General features: G+C 36.0%; 1 protein-coding gene across 1 annotated transcript in view; it reads left to right on the top strand.

Annotated features, from left to right (window-relative positions):
- The window catches only part of LOC103721130 (mediator of RNA polymerase II transcription subunit), a 70,216-nt gene that overhangs the window by 9,791 nt on the left and 43,074 nt on the right, over nucleotides 1-17,351 (top strand). Inside the window, exons 5-9 of the mRNA XM_039129345.3 lie at nucleotides 2,836-3,067; nucleotides 8,495-8,712; nucleotides 8,906-9,119; nucleotides 10,352-10,638; nucleotides 11,522-11,605. Of these exons, the coding sequence (XP_038985273.2) occupies nucleotides 2,836-3,067; nucleotides 8,495-8,712; nucleotides 8,906-9,119; nucleotides 10,352-10,638; nucleotides 11,522-11,605 (1,035 nt within the window). The remainder of the gene's footprint in view (nucleotides 1-2,835; nucleotides 3,068-8,494; nucleotides 8,713-8,905; nucleotides 9,120-10,351; nucleotides 10,639-11,521; nucleotides 11,606-17,351) is intronic.

Consider the following 17,351-nt stretch of genomic DNA (forward strand, 5'->3'; position numbering starts at 1 on the left):
GTCCACCTCCGTCTTCTTGGTAACCCTCTCATTTGCTGCTCTGAAATTAATGAAATGCTTCTTCATCGGCTGCCAGACCTCCTATGAGCATTTTCGGCACATAGATACTTTAGGATAACCACTAGTTAGGTGCTGCTTCAACTTGGTTACTCCTCCTTTCTTGAGCTCTGTGCTGCAATAGTTGTACTTCTAATGGTGCCGATTCAAGAGCATTTATCTATGATCCCAATAATGTTGCACTCTGGGTCATTTTTCCTCGATGATTTTATTTCTGCAGGTTTATCGAGCACGTCAGTTTATTAATTATTTAAAAATAGTAAAGTTTCGTTGCGATAAAAAAATATTTTCTACTTCAGAAAATGCTTCCGACTTATCTAATACATGGTACTAGTTTTTCATGTTTGTTGAATTATTTATATATTTTTAATAGTTTTTAAATTTAAAAATATGTTTAAATATCTTAAATTCAGAAAATATGTTTTTTACTTCAGAAAATACTTCTGAGTTATGTAATACATACTACTAATTGTTCATAATTTTTTGTATTAATTATATATTTTTAATTATTTTTTAAATTTAAAAATAATTTTTAAATATAAATATTTTAGAAAATTAATTTGAGCTTAGATACATGTAGAACCATACCATGGATGCTACATTTTTTTTTTAAGCCTGTAGGCGTGCATCAAAAGCTACTTATTTTTTAATTTTTTAAAAAAATTTAGGCCTAGGCCACTATGCGCATAATCGTGTCAAAACTTGAACAAATAGACACCAAATTTAGCTAGAGAGTAGTTTGCATACCCCTAAATAAGCTTATAATTTATAGTTATTTTTTGAAATTTATTTTATTTTTTTAATTTTTAATCATTTTTTTAATTTAAAAATTATATATAATTGAAAAATTAAAGATTTTTAGTGGGCTTGTGTAGATCATCTATAGATCTACAACATATCGTAAAATTATGCCAAAATTTTAATTTTGGCACGACCTTTCCTTATTTTGGAATTTTTTTATCATTTTTCGGCATTAAAAAAAGGAGGTATGAGGTAGGGGATGGGAAACATACCTCGTTTTGGATTAAATCCTCCTCGAATCATTGAAATCAACACGTTTTTTGGCTCGGGGGGGGGGTTGAAACAATCGTGAATGAAGGCCTGAGAAGGCTTTCGGGTTGAAACAATCGTGAATGAAGGCCTGAGAAGGCTTGGAAAGCCTTCTTAGGCCTTTCTGCTACTTAAAAAGAGAGGAGGGGGAACCGGTTCCGCTCGAGACCGCTTCGCACCAGTTTCGCTCGGAACCATCCGGTTCGGACCATTTTCGCTCGGAACCATCCGGTTCGGATCGGTTCCGAGCAGTTCGAGGCCGGTACCGATCTCCACAGTCAAATCGGTCTAGTCTTGCGCCGGTTTGGCTCGGCGATTCGAGTCGGTTTGGTAGACATTGGTCTCGAGCCATTTCCCATCCCAAGTTTCAAGATGGGGAGGGATGGCATCACATCCCATTCCAGGAAAAACTAGGATGGCCTCGTCCACCATGGGATTTGAATCATTGGGCATATGTCTGTCGGATACTAAAAATTGTTCATTATTGTTGAAAGTTGTGTAGCATTTTTACGGTCCTTTTGTGGTGGGAAAAACCCTTCCATGAATACTTCAACATGCTGAATGTGTTAGACAGCTAGAGAAAAGACAAATCTCTGCAAGTGCCTTCTTGATGTACGGGCTAATTGTCTCTTTACGTCTACGCCCATGATCATGGGAGTATCCTTAAGAAAAATGCATGCTACAAGCACATAAACAAAAATGCGATGGTTTGCTACTAAATAGATTGGTTTATCTGTCGAACACCACTAGCAGAAGTATCCATTATATAATACGTATTCTTTTAATGATTTTGGAATTTTACCTCCCTATTGTTTAACTGTATTTTATGGGGATTTTTCAGTGTATCAAATAGTTGCATGCATCTTTCTTCATCTAGCATTAAGGATATGTCTACTTTTTGAAGCTAAAAGCTGGGTTGCTTTCATGAAGTACAATGGGCGTACAATGTAGAAGATGATGAAGATTACATTGCTTTTCATTTGGGGATTGTATTGATGGTTCATGACAATTTTAGTTTATGGTAGGAGATTTAAGGGATTGCTTAAGTCTAATAAGGAACTGCTAGTTAGGATGAAGGAGATTTCCACCACAATGGAAAAATAATATATGTTACTGACTTACTATATATAACGGAGGAAGTGGTTGCTCCTGCTGAATATGAGCTCCGATTGATGAAGAGGTCAGCTTCATATTTGGGGTTCATAAAATTTAATGATTTTACACTTTGATGGATGAAGTCAGCGTCTTATTCAGGATTCACAGATTTTGATGATTGAAAGGGCAGGCTAGTACACAAGGCTCCCACCATTGCACGGTTTGGAAAGGGTCAGATGTACGCAGCCTTATCCCTGCGTGTTTCCTGTTTCTGTGTTTCAAACCCCTGATCTCTAGGTCACAATGGAGCAGTTTATTATTGCGCCAATGTTCACCCTCTAATAACTTTACTATCTCTCATTCAATGTGAAAATAGAGGAAATAACTGTATTGCTAACTTACTACACTCAAGGGAAATAACTATATTCTGAATACACCGCTGACTTGTACATGCTTGTTGCTCTGATCAACAAAAGTACTTAGATAACATTCAGACTTGAGACATGAACACCAAGAAATGTGCAAAATAAAGAACATAAAAGTGGGGAAATACATGTTCTAGACACAGTAATATTTTGTCACATCTGCTTTTTTTACAATTCTTATTGAATTTTGTTTATATTGCTGGCATAGGATTTTGCTTATTCCATTCCTAAGGGGAGTCTTGATTGGGAAAGGGCTTTGCGCTGTCTAAGACATGCTCTTCGTACAACTCCATCACCAGATTGGTGGAGGCGCGTGCTTCTAGTTGCCCCTTGTTATAAAACTCAGCAAGCATCAACTCCTGGTGCTGTTTTTTCTCCCGAGATGATTTGTGAGGCTGTTGTTGACAGAACGATAGAGCTACTAAAAATGACAAACTCAGGTATTGCTCATGCTTTGTTTCATCTCGCATGATTATTTTATATGATTGTTCCAGGAGCAAAATATACTACAAGACCCCGAGTAGATTCATTTCTATTCCCTTCATATTTAAAGCTTATTCATTGATGACCTTATTCTGTATTGATTAGGAAGTCAGCAAATTGTTTATCACATATTGCAGGCTCATGCACTTACAATCATAGTAGCAAGAAAAATATATGAGAAACAACAATGCATTATACACACACATTATGAGGAATGTAAGGCACTAATGTTGGTGAAACTATTTTTCATCTTTTTTTGGAGTACACTTGTGTGTGAGTTTCACTATTGACTAAGTAGGATGTTATAATAATACAGACTCCAGTTTTAGCTATTGTGTTTCTGTTGTATGCTCAAGGTTTTAAGTAGAACATTTTAAATCTTGGCACAACATGGTTATTGTGCTGGCACTTGGAAAACATCACCACTAAAAGATAAAAGGTCAGCACAGTGCATGAGGCTCTTGCCATTGCAGGGTACGCAGTCTTACCTCCACCTGTGGAGAGGCAGTTTCTGTGTTACGAATCCATGACCTCCAGGTAATGATAGAGCAACCTTACCATTGTGCCAAATCACCGCAAAAAGATAGTCCTATCAATAGATGCTTCAAAGACAGAAAACTATTCTAGTCAAAATAATCGTGAACAAAATTGCAATTGCTGATCTACTTCAGAATAATTTGAGTACACCACATAAATTGGAGTCAAACATAGAGTTGTATCTTTATATCTGCTGTTTTAGTTAGCAGTTTAAGTGGAACTAGAATCCTATTTCAGAATGTTTAGGTCATTTCTGATATTGGGAAGTTATTGAAATGTTATAAAGTTCAATTGTCACCTAGAGTACCTTTAAAATTTCCTTTTTTATTTTATCTTGGTTGGTGGGGTTGCTAGGATCGTTGGGAGTATTCTCTGGATTGAATTAGGTTCTTTCTATATAAAGCTTTATGGAAACATTTGTTTATTTTCTTTCTTCTTAGTTATCAGATATTTTTGTTTCCCTTTGTTATGGGGAATCTCTTGTACTGAGTGTAACTACTGTTTGGCTTGCTAGTCTACGGTATGTTAGCTGCATCTGGTGTAGGATGCTTCATCAGTTAGGAATTACTTACAGTAATGAGATTTTACTCGCATTTATAAAGATTCAAGTTGGTGACAAAAGTATTTATTAGTGGAGCAATTCCATAGTAAAATCACAACTGGATGTCAGAGAGGTGAAAGTCCCCTTTTAGTCTTATTATCTGCAATTATTATGGTTCTATCTGATTTTGGGTCGGATATTTTTGTGAAATCAAAAACAAGCTACTGTTTTTTGCAATTTCACAGAACATTAATTCATAAAGCCTTTCTGTTAAATATGTGGCATGAATTCGGTGGTCCATAGACCGTAATTAATTTAAGGGTGTTGAAAACTTGAAACTACTGTTATCAAAATGGAAACAACAGAACTAACATCCAATTAGTCTTGCAACTTGGGGATCCCAAACATGTTTAAAACCAAGGTACGCTGAATCGGTACTGGTAGGCATACCGGTCGCCTACCGGACTGGTTCGAGACCGGTTCATACTGGAACCGGTCTGGTACAAACCGGTCTCCTGCCTTATTTTTTTTCGGTTCGCGCGCGGATAAAAGGTGGGTTAATGCCACTCTGTGGCAATTATGACCCGTGCGGGGCAGCGCGCCCGCTGCCCCGTGCGGATTAATGCCACTCTGTGGCAATTATGACCCGTGTGGGGCAGCGCGCCCGCTGCCCCGTGCGGATGAACTGGCTCACGCCCGTGCGGGCGTGCTGCCCCACGTGGGTTGGGGAACCTCATGTGGGATGGTTCCTAGCGCGGGGAATCGCGCCCGCGCGCGATGGAAGGGCCACACGCTCTGACACCACAACGCGTGCGGCCCTTTCGAGCCACGCGCTCTGACACCACAGCGCACATGCTGTGATTAAAAAAAAGTACCGGTGCGAACCGGCCGGTACAGGCCGGTACGAGGTATGCATGCGTACCTGTCGGTATCGGCCGGTACTGCTCCGAAAATAGCTAGAACTGGTTCTCACGCTGTCCAGATATCGGTTCCAGGCCGGACCGGTCCGTACTGGGCTGAACCGGCCGGTACGGTTTGGTTCGGAAGACCATGTTTAAAACCATGAGAATAGATGTTTAAGTCCTATAGATACATTGTGATATGAATCTTCTCAATTATTTATTGCTGTTTCTGCTAAGCATCATTAGAAAGCTGCATACAGCTCCACATTAATTACTCCTATCCAGAAATCAACATAAAGATATTAATTAAGCAACCAATTTACAACGAAGCACATTTTCAGTTATGCTAGGCTATGCTGGAACTGTATTGGTGTGTATTACTCTATATGATAGGTTGATGCACTGCAATAGAGACTAATACTGATTGATACTCGATCAGACTTATATTTTTAACCCATAGAAGGTGTGAGCCATACTAATCAGGTTTGAGTTTGCAAATTGAACGATTGCATTTTATTGAATATCATATTTGAATGTTGTGTCTGCTAGAGCTGATATTATATGGATCTCGTTTTGACTCTTGCCTTGTACTAATTTTTTGATGAGTTTTGAACAAGAAAATGTATCGTTTGAAAAGAAGAAAGCAAACAAGTGAACATTATTTATTTTACCAATTTACTTAATCATGGGATCATAAACCATCTGAAAAATTTCTGCTGGTTGCTTTTTAACATTGCTTTCTGTGTAGTTTCAAGTATATTGTTTCACATAACTCAAACTAGAAATAAAAATAGGCTCATAATGCATCTATTCTGATGTATAACCTAACTCAAACTGCAGAGGAGAGTGCATTTCTGAAGCTCAGAGCCTCTTTGCTTCTGGGTTTCTACAGTCATCTGCATCCATTTTCTGCACTCTGGTAGCAAAAATAAAAGGGAACCTTATATACTTGTGTTATCACGGGTGGCATATATAGTACAGGTCTCCTTTTCCTTTTCCAAACATTTGTTTTAATTAAGACTATCATGTCTGCTTTAGAGATTTGACATCAGATTCTAAATTAGAAAAGGAAAAAAGAAGGGGAAAAAGGAAAAGGAATTATGGGGTAGATCTTTAGGCCATTTCAAATAGAAATAAGTCTTTACAGGATAGATGAAAACGGATTTGAAACAGGAAAATGAAATATAAGCTTGTTTCACAAGATACCAGTCTGTATTGATATTAGCTGATGCACAATGCTATAGGTTGACAGATGAAATTGATATATGCACTCCTTTATGGTGCTGATAATCTACTATGATGGTATGCAAACCAACAATTTAGTACCTGGATAAAGCTTATAGTAATATGCTGTACAACATTATATATCCAGTTGTCTTCTACCTTTTTTCTTTTGTATCAAGATCATATGTCATGCTTATAACTCAGATTTTTGTGGTTATTTTTCAGTGCTTATATTGATAACTAAACTGTTCTTCGTCTTACAACTTATCCATTTTTCCGAAGGCCCACAAAATGCAATAATGAACTTCTAGTGTGCTTGATATTATTGTTTGGTATAACCCACTGTGCTTTCAATGTTTTAAATTGCTTTTCCACAGGAAGCTCTATTATTTATTGCTTGATTTGATATCCCATATTTACTTTTCTTTTGCTTGTTTGCATTTTTATTTTTTTTTCAATAGTCTAATCAGTTCGTATGAATTTGACACTAAACAAGTGATATTCGTGCTCTTAGCTTCACACAAGATGCCTTAAAAGACTGAAAAGGGGTCCAGGGAACTTTTAGCACCCGCTTCCCCTTCCAAAGTTCTAATTACTTCATCTGTTCTCGTTTGTGAGTTTTAAGTGACATGTTATATCATGTTTGGATATCAAGTCACAATCCTTGAAGGTATTTTATTGCATGTATAAACTTAGATCAAGGGCATTTTTGTCTTTCACTTGTGATTGGTGAATATCTACATATGATAATTTGTTCCAAGGGCTTTTAGCACCCACTTCCCCTTCCAAAGTTCTAATTACTTCATCTGTTCTTGTCTGTGAGTTTTAAGTGACAATGTTATATCATGTTTGGATATCAAGTCACAATCCTTAAAGGTATTTTATTGAATGTATAAACTTAGATCAAGGGCATTTTTGTTCCAAGGTACTGAACTGGATGGTATGAGGTGTATCGTTCCATACCAGTTTGGTACCGGTATGTGGTATTGGGGGCGTACCAAACTACCAATACTCGGTATGTCGAACCGGCCTCCATACCGGGTGTATCAACATAGTAATAAGGTGATACTAGTACGGAGCCCAGTACCGAGACGGCGTACGTTGATATGTTCTTATGTCATTCATTGCATGCTTTGTTACCTATGCTGCATCATACATGCAGTTGAATTGATTATGCATCAAACAACTTGGATACTCATCAATTATTTGTTTGCTGCTTCTAGAGATTGCTGTAGAGTGCATTCTTCTAGCAATGAATTCAGCCAGCTATAATAAAGTTGGAAACATAGATGTAAGATTTTTTTTCTTCTTTTTAGAGACTGGTCAAAAATTTAACTATTACATAACCTTGTCAAATACCAGTTCTATTATATCCTTAAGTTACTTGGGAGATTTGGATGAGCAACATGTAAATTGAAATACCATAACAAATTTTCAGTGTCTTCTTTATACAATTTTTGGAGAATGAATATATAATTTATTCAAAACTATAGTTTCTACATATACTCTTATCGGAGTGTCTCCTTTTCTCCTCTTGAGGTGTCAAACGCTTGGATACATGTGGGAATCCAATTCTTGTATCTGTTTTCGTGCAACACTGGTTACATCATTGTTGGTTATTCCCCTCTAAGTTAATGTTTTGTTGTAATTTCTCCTCCTGTCATGTTAGATACTTGGTGAATCATATAAACTGTGTTAGCCTCTTGCTGCAAATCCATATCAATGTACACTATGTATTTCTGGAGTACAATACTAGGAGTGATTTATTTAACACGTGTTAACATTGTATTGGATAAAATTAATTGATTTGTATAAGGTAATGATACAGGCATATTTTGTTATCTGAACTATATTATCATTTAGGTTTTTTTCCTTTGTTTTAGTTGCATTTTGATTTTGCTATTTGCTATTTAGTTTTAAGCATGGTAGATGTGCATCTGTGTACTTATGGGAAGTGATGACCTGAATTAGAAGCCCTTAACTCTATTATTCTACACTCTTGTGCTAACACTTATATTATTCAATACTTTTATTTTTCAAGCTTAGTTTTTCTCTGCTTCTTTTTTTCTCTTTCAACTTGTGGTAATTTTAGTCTTTACCCAAGTTATAACATCCTTTTTTGCTTATGCTTATGTCCATACTTTTATAAGTGGCATGTTTCTTTCATTCTACTTTTGCAGAAACCCAGTGCTGGCAGGAATGGCTTATATTTGCGGACATATTTTTCTTTCTCATGAAGAGTGGCTGTATTGATTTTCTCGATTTTGTTAATAAACTTGCATCTCGAATTACAAAAGGTGACCAACAGATTCTTCGGAGTAATCATGTGACCTGGCTGCTTGCGCAAATTATTCGTATTGAGATTGTCATGAACACTTTATGCTCAGACCCAAAGAAGGTGGTTCCCAGTGCATATTCATAAATTAATGTGCTTTTGCACTTTTTTACCATGGAGAAAGAGCCACTAATCTAATTGACATTTATTCATGTTTTATTGTGAGCATTTTTTTCGTAACTTTAATGCTCATTTTCTTTTCCAATATATATTACTTTTTTTTGCTTCTACACGTCTTATTTTTTGTTTTTGCCAGGTGGAGACTACAAAAAAGATCATTTCCTTTCATAAAGAAGATAAAAATTTTGACTCAAACAATGTCAATGCTCAAAGTATTCTTTTAGACTTCATCAGTAGTAGCCAAACCTTGCGCATTTGGTCTTTCAACGCTTCTATTAGAGAGTATCTCAACAACGATCAGCTTCAGAAAGGAAAGCAAATAGATGAGTGGTGGAAGCAAGTGGCAAAAGGTATTTGCATTAGGTTTTGGCTTGAGATCTACTTATTTGGCAAAATTAATTCTGGTTCTTTAAATTTATTATTGCAAAATCACTTTATATGGTGTATTGTTGATTTGGTGCACAAACCATTCAGCATACAGGCTACTAGATGTACAATTTCTGGTAATTGTTTTTATAAGACATTCTTAAGTAAATCAAGTAATTTTCTTTTGTCAGAAATCACAAATTATGTTCTTGATGCCTCAAATAATTTATTTTGGAAATTCTGATGGATATTGATGACCATTATGTTATGTGAGCTGAACTATAAAACTTTTTCCTACCTCCCTTCAGAACATGTATGTCCAATATGGCTTATATGAGCAATTCATAAACATCTTGATTCTAACTGATTGAGGAAATCTGAAGTGCATATGTAGGTTTTACTTTTTATTTTTTTAATGAGAGTAGTTTTTTATTATTATTTCTGTTCCATAACTTTACACTACATGTGAAAGGTTATTAATTATAAAAAATCAAAAATTGACACAAGTATGACATGGTTATGGCAATTAATAATTTTGAAGGTCTCAGATCTTGTGGCATGCCCTCATACTGTTCATGTACTGGTATTATAGGTGTTATATGAGACATGCTACATCCCCACATATCTACTCACGGTTTTCCAAATTGGACGATGCTCATGTTGATATCATTGTTATAGCATGTGACAAAGGATCGATATGGAATGATATGGTTGATATCTGAAAATATCATTATCTGCACTGTATAGGGTGAAGGTGTTCTCGATCTGTCAAGGTCAAAAGCTCTTTCTTAGATATTCCATTTAAAGACTTAATGTTTTAATATGCCATCTTATTAATTTCTGTGCTTTTAATTCAATAGTACATCCATGCATCTGTTATCAAATGGAGCAACATACTTGCATTTTTAATCTAGGTCAAAAGCTCTTTCTTAGATATTCCATTTAAAAACTTAATGTTTTACTATGCCATCTTATTAATTTCTGTGCTTTTAATTCAATGGTACATCCATGCATCTGTTATCAAATGGAGCGACATACCTGCATTTTTAATCTAATAATGATCTGTTCTTTTGATACACCCTTTATTTCTTGATCTAATCATTTCAACTACCAGTCTAGTGCATATTGATTTTGAACTTTAGATTGTTCTACTTGGTTTCCTGGATTTTGCAGAAAAGTTTACTTCTATATAATGCATTTTTTTTTTAATTTTTAGCTTCAGGAGAGCGCACGATGGATTTTATGAACTTGGATGAAAGATCAATGGGGATGTTTTGGGTTCTTTCATTTACTATGGCCCAGCCTGCTTGTGATGCAGTGATGAACTGGTTTACCTCAGCTGGAGTCACAGAAATATTACAAGGATCTAATGTACAGTCTAATGATAGAATGGTGATGTTGCGTGAAACTTACCCTCTGTCTATGACGTTGCTTTCTGGTTTGTCAACCAACTTATGTTTGAAACTTGCCTATCAACTTGAAGATGCGATATTTCTTGGTCAGGTAAGATGAACATGATTTTGTTGCTTGATTTAATAGAGTTTTGGTCATGATATCTTACCCTTTTATACTTACCGCAGAAATAATTTGATATTTCATTTTGTGTCGAGTTAAAATATTTGTTTATGTATATCTTAACATCTAGGCATGCATCAAGTAATTATTTCATGCTGTCATGTGTCTATGAACTGCATGCATACCATGTTCTGGTGCATAATTGCACAACATGCTGCGAATTAATGATGTGCCAGTATGTACTGAATTATTATTAGTTATAGATAAAAATGTCAAGATTATTGTTAGCATAGGCAGTATATCGGGTTCATGCCCGTAAATATTGCCAGTATAAAATTGTGTTTGTATATTTTTATACTCATATACATATGTAATACATCCATAAACATGCATCTAACTATGCATGCATACATACATACAGAAGGATATATAATATAAGGTTCCCAGTGCCAGATTGTACCGCTCCCACTAGGTATACCATACCACATTGGTATGAACAGATACATGGTCTTGGGGTTGTACTAAGTGCCGGTACCATGAACTGACATGTCCTGAAACTGTACCAGGATGTTACCGACATGGGTACTGAAACTGCTACTACGAATCATGATGTAGACATAGATGTGTAAATTCATACAATTGTATATGTAAAGTCATTTGTATATTATTTTCTGCCTGCATGTGTGTGTATATCTATCTAGTTTATTCTTAGAAGAATGTAAAGTGTGTGCATGAGTCTTCTCTGCTGCTCTAGTATTCTGGTTTAGTTCAAATCAACTATTATTTCTCAGGATGTAGTTGTGTATACTTCAGTTTCTGGGCAAATCTAAAAGTTTACTATTGATTGTGGACATGTTTAACACTGCTGTAGGTCATTCCTAGCATCGCTATGGTTGAAACATATGTCAGGTTACTGCTGATCGCACCTCACTCATTATTTCGTCCCCATTTCACGGTATCTTCTTGTCTTCTAATGTTTGTTATTTATCTCTTAATACACTTTTAGGTTTATTTGTAATAAGGCCTCTTAATCATCATATCTCTGGTTTTGCAGTCAATTTCCTTATATTTCTTCAATTTTTTGTTAGTAAAAACTTATGTATTGCATTCTGATATGAAATCAAATGTGGATGTTATTTTCTTGTTTTCTTGACAAATATCTTAAGAATTTTGAAATATATGCAACAATTCCCAATGACATCTTGATTCCTTGCTTTCTGGAAATCGTTGTTAGTTGTCCGATAAGGAATGGCATATATAAGCTATGATAATCGGTTATTGCAATGTATCAGGAACGTGTTGTACCACCACAGGATGACAGAGCATGCCTGTCTAGTACTGGTTGGTACACTAAATATATTTTTATTTCTTGGTTTCTTCTATATGGGTTCTTAAGTTTTTACAGGTTTTTTTGTTTTAATGGCTTTTGAGAGATTGAGGCTCTAGAACATCTAAAAGTCCCTATAATTAGGGTCCAATGTGGTATGATGTGAAACAATTTAAAGAAAACAACAATGGTTTTAAATTGAACACCATTTATCAATCATAGCATGAAGATGGCTTCATATTTTATATTGTAATTAAACTCATTTAGATATTTTTAAATTAATTATCAATATTATTATTATAAGTTACTAGATAATAATGATAATTTGCATTTCTGCATAACTATGTCAAGTATATGCCAGCTACCTCTGAAAATAGTTTCTAATTATCTATAAATGCAACCAAATTGTTTCTTAGTTTTTTTTTTCGATTTGTTAACTGAGTTTAGTTAAAATTCTAAATTATAAATTTTGAAATTCATAGAAATTCTGAAAATTGAAATTTGTTAAGGATTATTGTACCTTCACTTGAGGAGTACTACATATATTTTCTCCAACCCAAAAAAAGGTGTTTTGAATGGTTGATTTTAAAAATGTGCTAATTTTTCTCTTTAGGGGGCTCGAAATGTGCACAAAAATTGTGCAATTGGTGCAAAAGAAAGGGGTAACATGTGCACATACACAGCTCTAACATGCTATTTTTCCAAAGAATTGTTTCTATTTTTTAGTTTTAATTATTCTTCATTCAAAAAATTATCATAGTTTAAGAAATTTTTTTCTGAAAAGGTACATGGATGTGTAGATCAATGATAGACCTACAACACATCAAGAAATCATGCCAAAAAAGTTCGACATGATTTGTCCCTTTTTATGTATTTTAGCCATTATTATGGCCAAAAACAAAGAGAGTATATTACCTTCTTAGAAGCAATTCTACACTTTTGTCATGCAAGTTTGCACTTCAGGTGGTTGAATCCTTTGGCCCATGGTCTACAAAACTGATACCAAGTATGGTATCAATGCAGTATGGTAGGTACCATGTGGTACACCATATTGAGATAGGCTTCCAAGTTCCAACTATATTTTTTTCTCACTCCTAGCCATGGTACCACTCGAAATTGGGTGGTCCAGGGTGGTTTTGCTTGATACAGATAGGTATGGACTGGTTTGTCTTATATACTGAATCAAACCTTGTTATCATACTAGTACCTTATCGGCATGGTATGGTATATAGTCGATACGGGATAGTACTGGTCGGTACAACAACACTTGCTTCCCCCTCGCCTTTTCCTGCTCTCTTTTAAAAAAAAACATATGAAGAAAAAATGTCTTGAGGGCCTTAGAACCAATTGGAAGCAGATGGAATTGGTCAGATTTTGATCAGAAATAACTTGGTACTGGTTTGTACCAAGCAATATGAACTTGGTCAACCCAGTTCGTGCAGGAACTACATACTCCTCACTATGTTGGTATATTACATCCTATACCACCACATTTGATCAGCTTCTTGAATCACGGCTTATTGTTTGTCCATTTTTATTGGTTTTGTATTTAAAATTTCTTATAGTAAGCTTGTTACTCAAAGAGGAACAAATACATATAATGTTCTAACGTAAATAATTGCCACAATAATCAAATAATTTATTTAGTAGGGATTAAATCCGTGACATAAAAGAGATGCCTAACTCATGAATGGAATATTATTATATCCAAGGTCCGCCGAATCGAGCTGAACCGCCTAATTAGGTCCGTACCTTGCCGACTCGGCAGGGGACTGGGTTGGTTCACCTATTTTTTTTGGAATCGGTCGGAACTGGTTCCGAACCGATAGAAATGGGCCGGAACCGGTCTCGAACTGTTCAGACTCAGTTCGAACTAGCCGGCTCTGTGCATAACTGGGGTGAACCCCATCCAGTTTGCACTGAGTCAGACCGGTTCTGAACTGGCCCCCTCCCCCCTCTTTCTTTTATTTTAAAGACTTGTTGGGAAGGCCTAAGAACTCGTAAATCCTTTCCCACAGCGAAAAATATGCTGATTCAGCACGATTGAAGGAGGATCCAACCCTCAATGAGATATGCTTTCTTTTCTCTATCTCATTTCCTCTCTTTTTTTTGGACGCCAAAAAAGACCTTGAAATTTGCAGAAAAAGGGAAGATCATGTCAAAATTTTTGATCTTGCCTTGATTTTATGATAGATCTATGGATGATCTACACGACATGAAAACTTTTAATTTTTAGATTATATATAATATTTAAAAATTAAAAATATATTTTTAGATTAAAAATAAAAAATAAAATAAATAAAATAAAATTGTAAAAAATTGTAAAATCAGAAGCGTATTTAGGGGTATGCAAGCTACTCTTCAACTAAATTTGATGTCTATTTATTCAAGTTTTAATGCGATGATGCATAGTGACCTTGGCCTAATTTTGAAAAAAATTGAGAGATAAGTAGCCTTTGATGCATGCCCACGGGCCTAGAAAAATATATGTAGCATCTATTGTAGGATTTCACATAGATTTGAACTCAAATTAATTTTTTAAAACATTTATATTTAAAAAATATTTTTTAATTTAAAAATAATTAAAAATATAATTAATGCCAAAAGTTATGAAAAATTAGTAGCATATAATATATATTTTAGAAGTATTTTCTGAAGTAAAAAACATATTTTTCTGAATTTATGGTATTTAAACAAATTTTTTAATTAAAAATTATTAAATATATAAAAAATAAAAAAATTAAAAGTATTACTATGTATTAGATAAATCAGATGTATTTTCTGAAGTAAAAAATATTATCTTCATCACAATAAAATTTTGTTATTTTTAAATAATTGGTAAACTGACGTACGTGATAAACCTGTAGGAATGGAACCATCAAGAAAAAAAGAAGCTAGAGCATGATATTAGTTGGGACATGGGTAAATGCTCTCGGATCGGCACCATTGGAAGTGCAACATAAAGTTTAAGGAAGGAGGAATAACCAGATTGAAGTAGCACCTAGCTGGTGGTTATTCCGATGTATGTGTCGGAAATGCCCACAGAAGGTTTGGTAGTTGATGAAGCACTTCACTGATTTCAAAGCAGCAAATGAGGATTTCCAAGAAGAAGGCGATGGACCGCTGAGCGGCAGAGCTATCTTCCGATCAATCTATAAAGTCAAAGGAGGCGTCCGCTCCAGATGACGAGAAGACAAATCTAGACTGCCATGCAGGTGAGCTTGGATGATCAATGGCAGTAGGATGAGGTAGCCAGGCATAAGGCTCGATTTGGGCCCTTATACTACGAGTTGGTCTTTAGTTCTGCGAGCAGTAGGGCAGATCCAGAGCTTAGGAACTCAGTGAGGGAGGCCGTCAGTAGAGATTGGCCGTATTGCATCTACGTTGGGGGCTTTTGGTAGCAGAAATTTCTTTAGGAAGATTCTATCAAGAGCCACCATCCATGATTTAGATCCACATGTCTTTTTCAGTAAGGATTCGAAGCAGTAGAGGGTTGACAAAATGCTAAAGAAGGTTAAAAATAAGGATGTGGCGAGCTATTGGATTTTGGTTCTACCTCAGCCACATCCCAGCGAATGTAGCATACAATAAGTGCTATTGGTCTGCTGTTTTCTCTATATAGGCTGCCGGTTCCGGTGTAGATTCTCTAGGACCGAACGACATTTACGGTGAGCTTTTTAACAATAATGAGCTAGAGAAGTAGATTGCCTAATACAATAGCAAGTGGCCCATATATGGACTGACAGTGATGTATGATGGTTGGATCGGTCCTACCAGGCGGAGCATTATCAACTTCTTGACATATTGTGATATGAAGACTTTCTTCTATAAGTCAGTTGATGTTTTCGATTAGGTGCACGACGCCATATACATCCTCAGATTGATAGAGGTAATTGATCAGGTAGGAGGAGAATGTCGTGCAAGTCATCAGTAATAATGGGCCACAATATAAGGCCATCGGAGAGATCTTGATGGAGCGGCGACTCCATATTTTTTGGATTTCATGTGCTGCACATTGTATCGACCTCATGTTGATGGACATTGCAAAAATTTGTAGGGTGCAACAGACAGTGGAGACACCCTAAACCATCACCAGATATATTTATAACCATGCATAGGTCCTATTACTGATGAGGAGGTATGCAGAAAGAGAGATCTTGAGATCAGGAGTACACAGTTTACTACCAATTATATTGCACTTGATAGTCTTCATTAGAGAAAATCAGCCCTACGTTAGATGTTTGTCAATTTTGAGTGGTAAAAAAGTAGATTTGCAAGGGCCAGCACTGAAAGGAGCACTGTCGAGAACTTGGTGACGAGGTAGATATTCTAGCAACGGGCCGAGAAGATAGTGAAGGTGATAAGTGCTTAATAATTCATAAATTAGTTATCTTTCCATAGCACTTATCAATGTTCTTAAACTAATAAATACATATTTTACCAGAAAATTGAATAATCATTGAAATAAATTTGAAATATGTTTTTGGTTACGATTTTTTATGAAAACTATAGAAAAAAAATATATAAGAAGGAGATTGTGTTGATTCTGTTTGGTAACCTGATGAAGTTAAGGTTATAATTAAATAGGTTTTGGTCCTGGCTCGATCAAAAGTTATAATTTGCTAAGGAAAATGTTTGATTAACCCTTTTTATTAAGTCATGGTATTGTTTCTAGTCTTGACTGGTCGAGTTCGATCTGAAGCAGTTTAGCAATAATTAAATTTGGAAGACATTGGGCTCGAGAACAAGTTCAAGCAACTCAACGATCATGACCCACCGCAAACCCAAAGCCAATTTCCAACCAATTCGTTACCTGCCTTCATATAAAATTTATAATAATAATAATAACTAAAAATTCACGATTCACTGTTCATATAAACAGTGTCCCGTTAAAACACTGTTCATATGAACAGTGTTAAAAAAAAAAATTAAAATGCCGAGAACACTGTTCATATGAATAGTGTTCCGTAAAAACACTGTTCATGTGAACAGTGTTAGAGAAAAAAATAAAAAATACATAATAAATAAATAAATAAATATATAACAATAATAATAAATAAATAAATAAATAAATAAATGGCTTGGCTACTGTTCATCTTCTTCCCCCGAAGAGCCCTCACGCGGCCGCCCACCGTCCGCGGCGACGATCCCGTGACCAGCATCTCCGCCTCGTCTTCCGCCTGTGACGCAGCCCGCAGCCGAGATCCAGCTCCGCCATCAAGCCGCGTCGAAATCCCGGCGTCTCCCCGTTGATCCCGCGGCCACCCACCGTCCGCAGCGTCCTCCCGACGATCCCGCGACCAAATCCGCCGGCGACCAGTCCTCCTTGATTCCAGTCGGCCGCAATCAGCCGCGTGCCCACCGTGCCCGTGCG

The sequence above is a fragment of the Phoenix dactylifera genome, chromosome 5 (assembly GCF_051530095.1).
Source record: "Phoenix dactylifera cultivar Ajwa chromosome 5, Ajwa_hap1_PhDact_Kaust_v1.1, whole genome shotgun sequence".
Classification (NCBI taxonomy): Eukaryota; Viridiplantae; Streptophyta; class Magnoliopsida; order Arecales; family Arecaceae; genus Phoenix; species Phoenix dactylifera.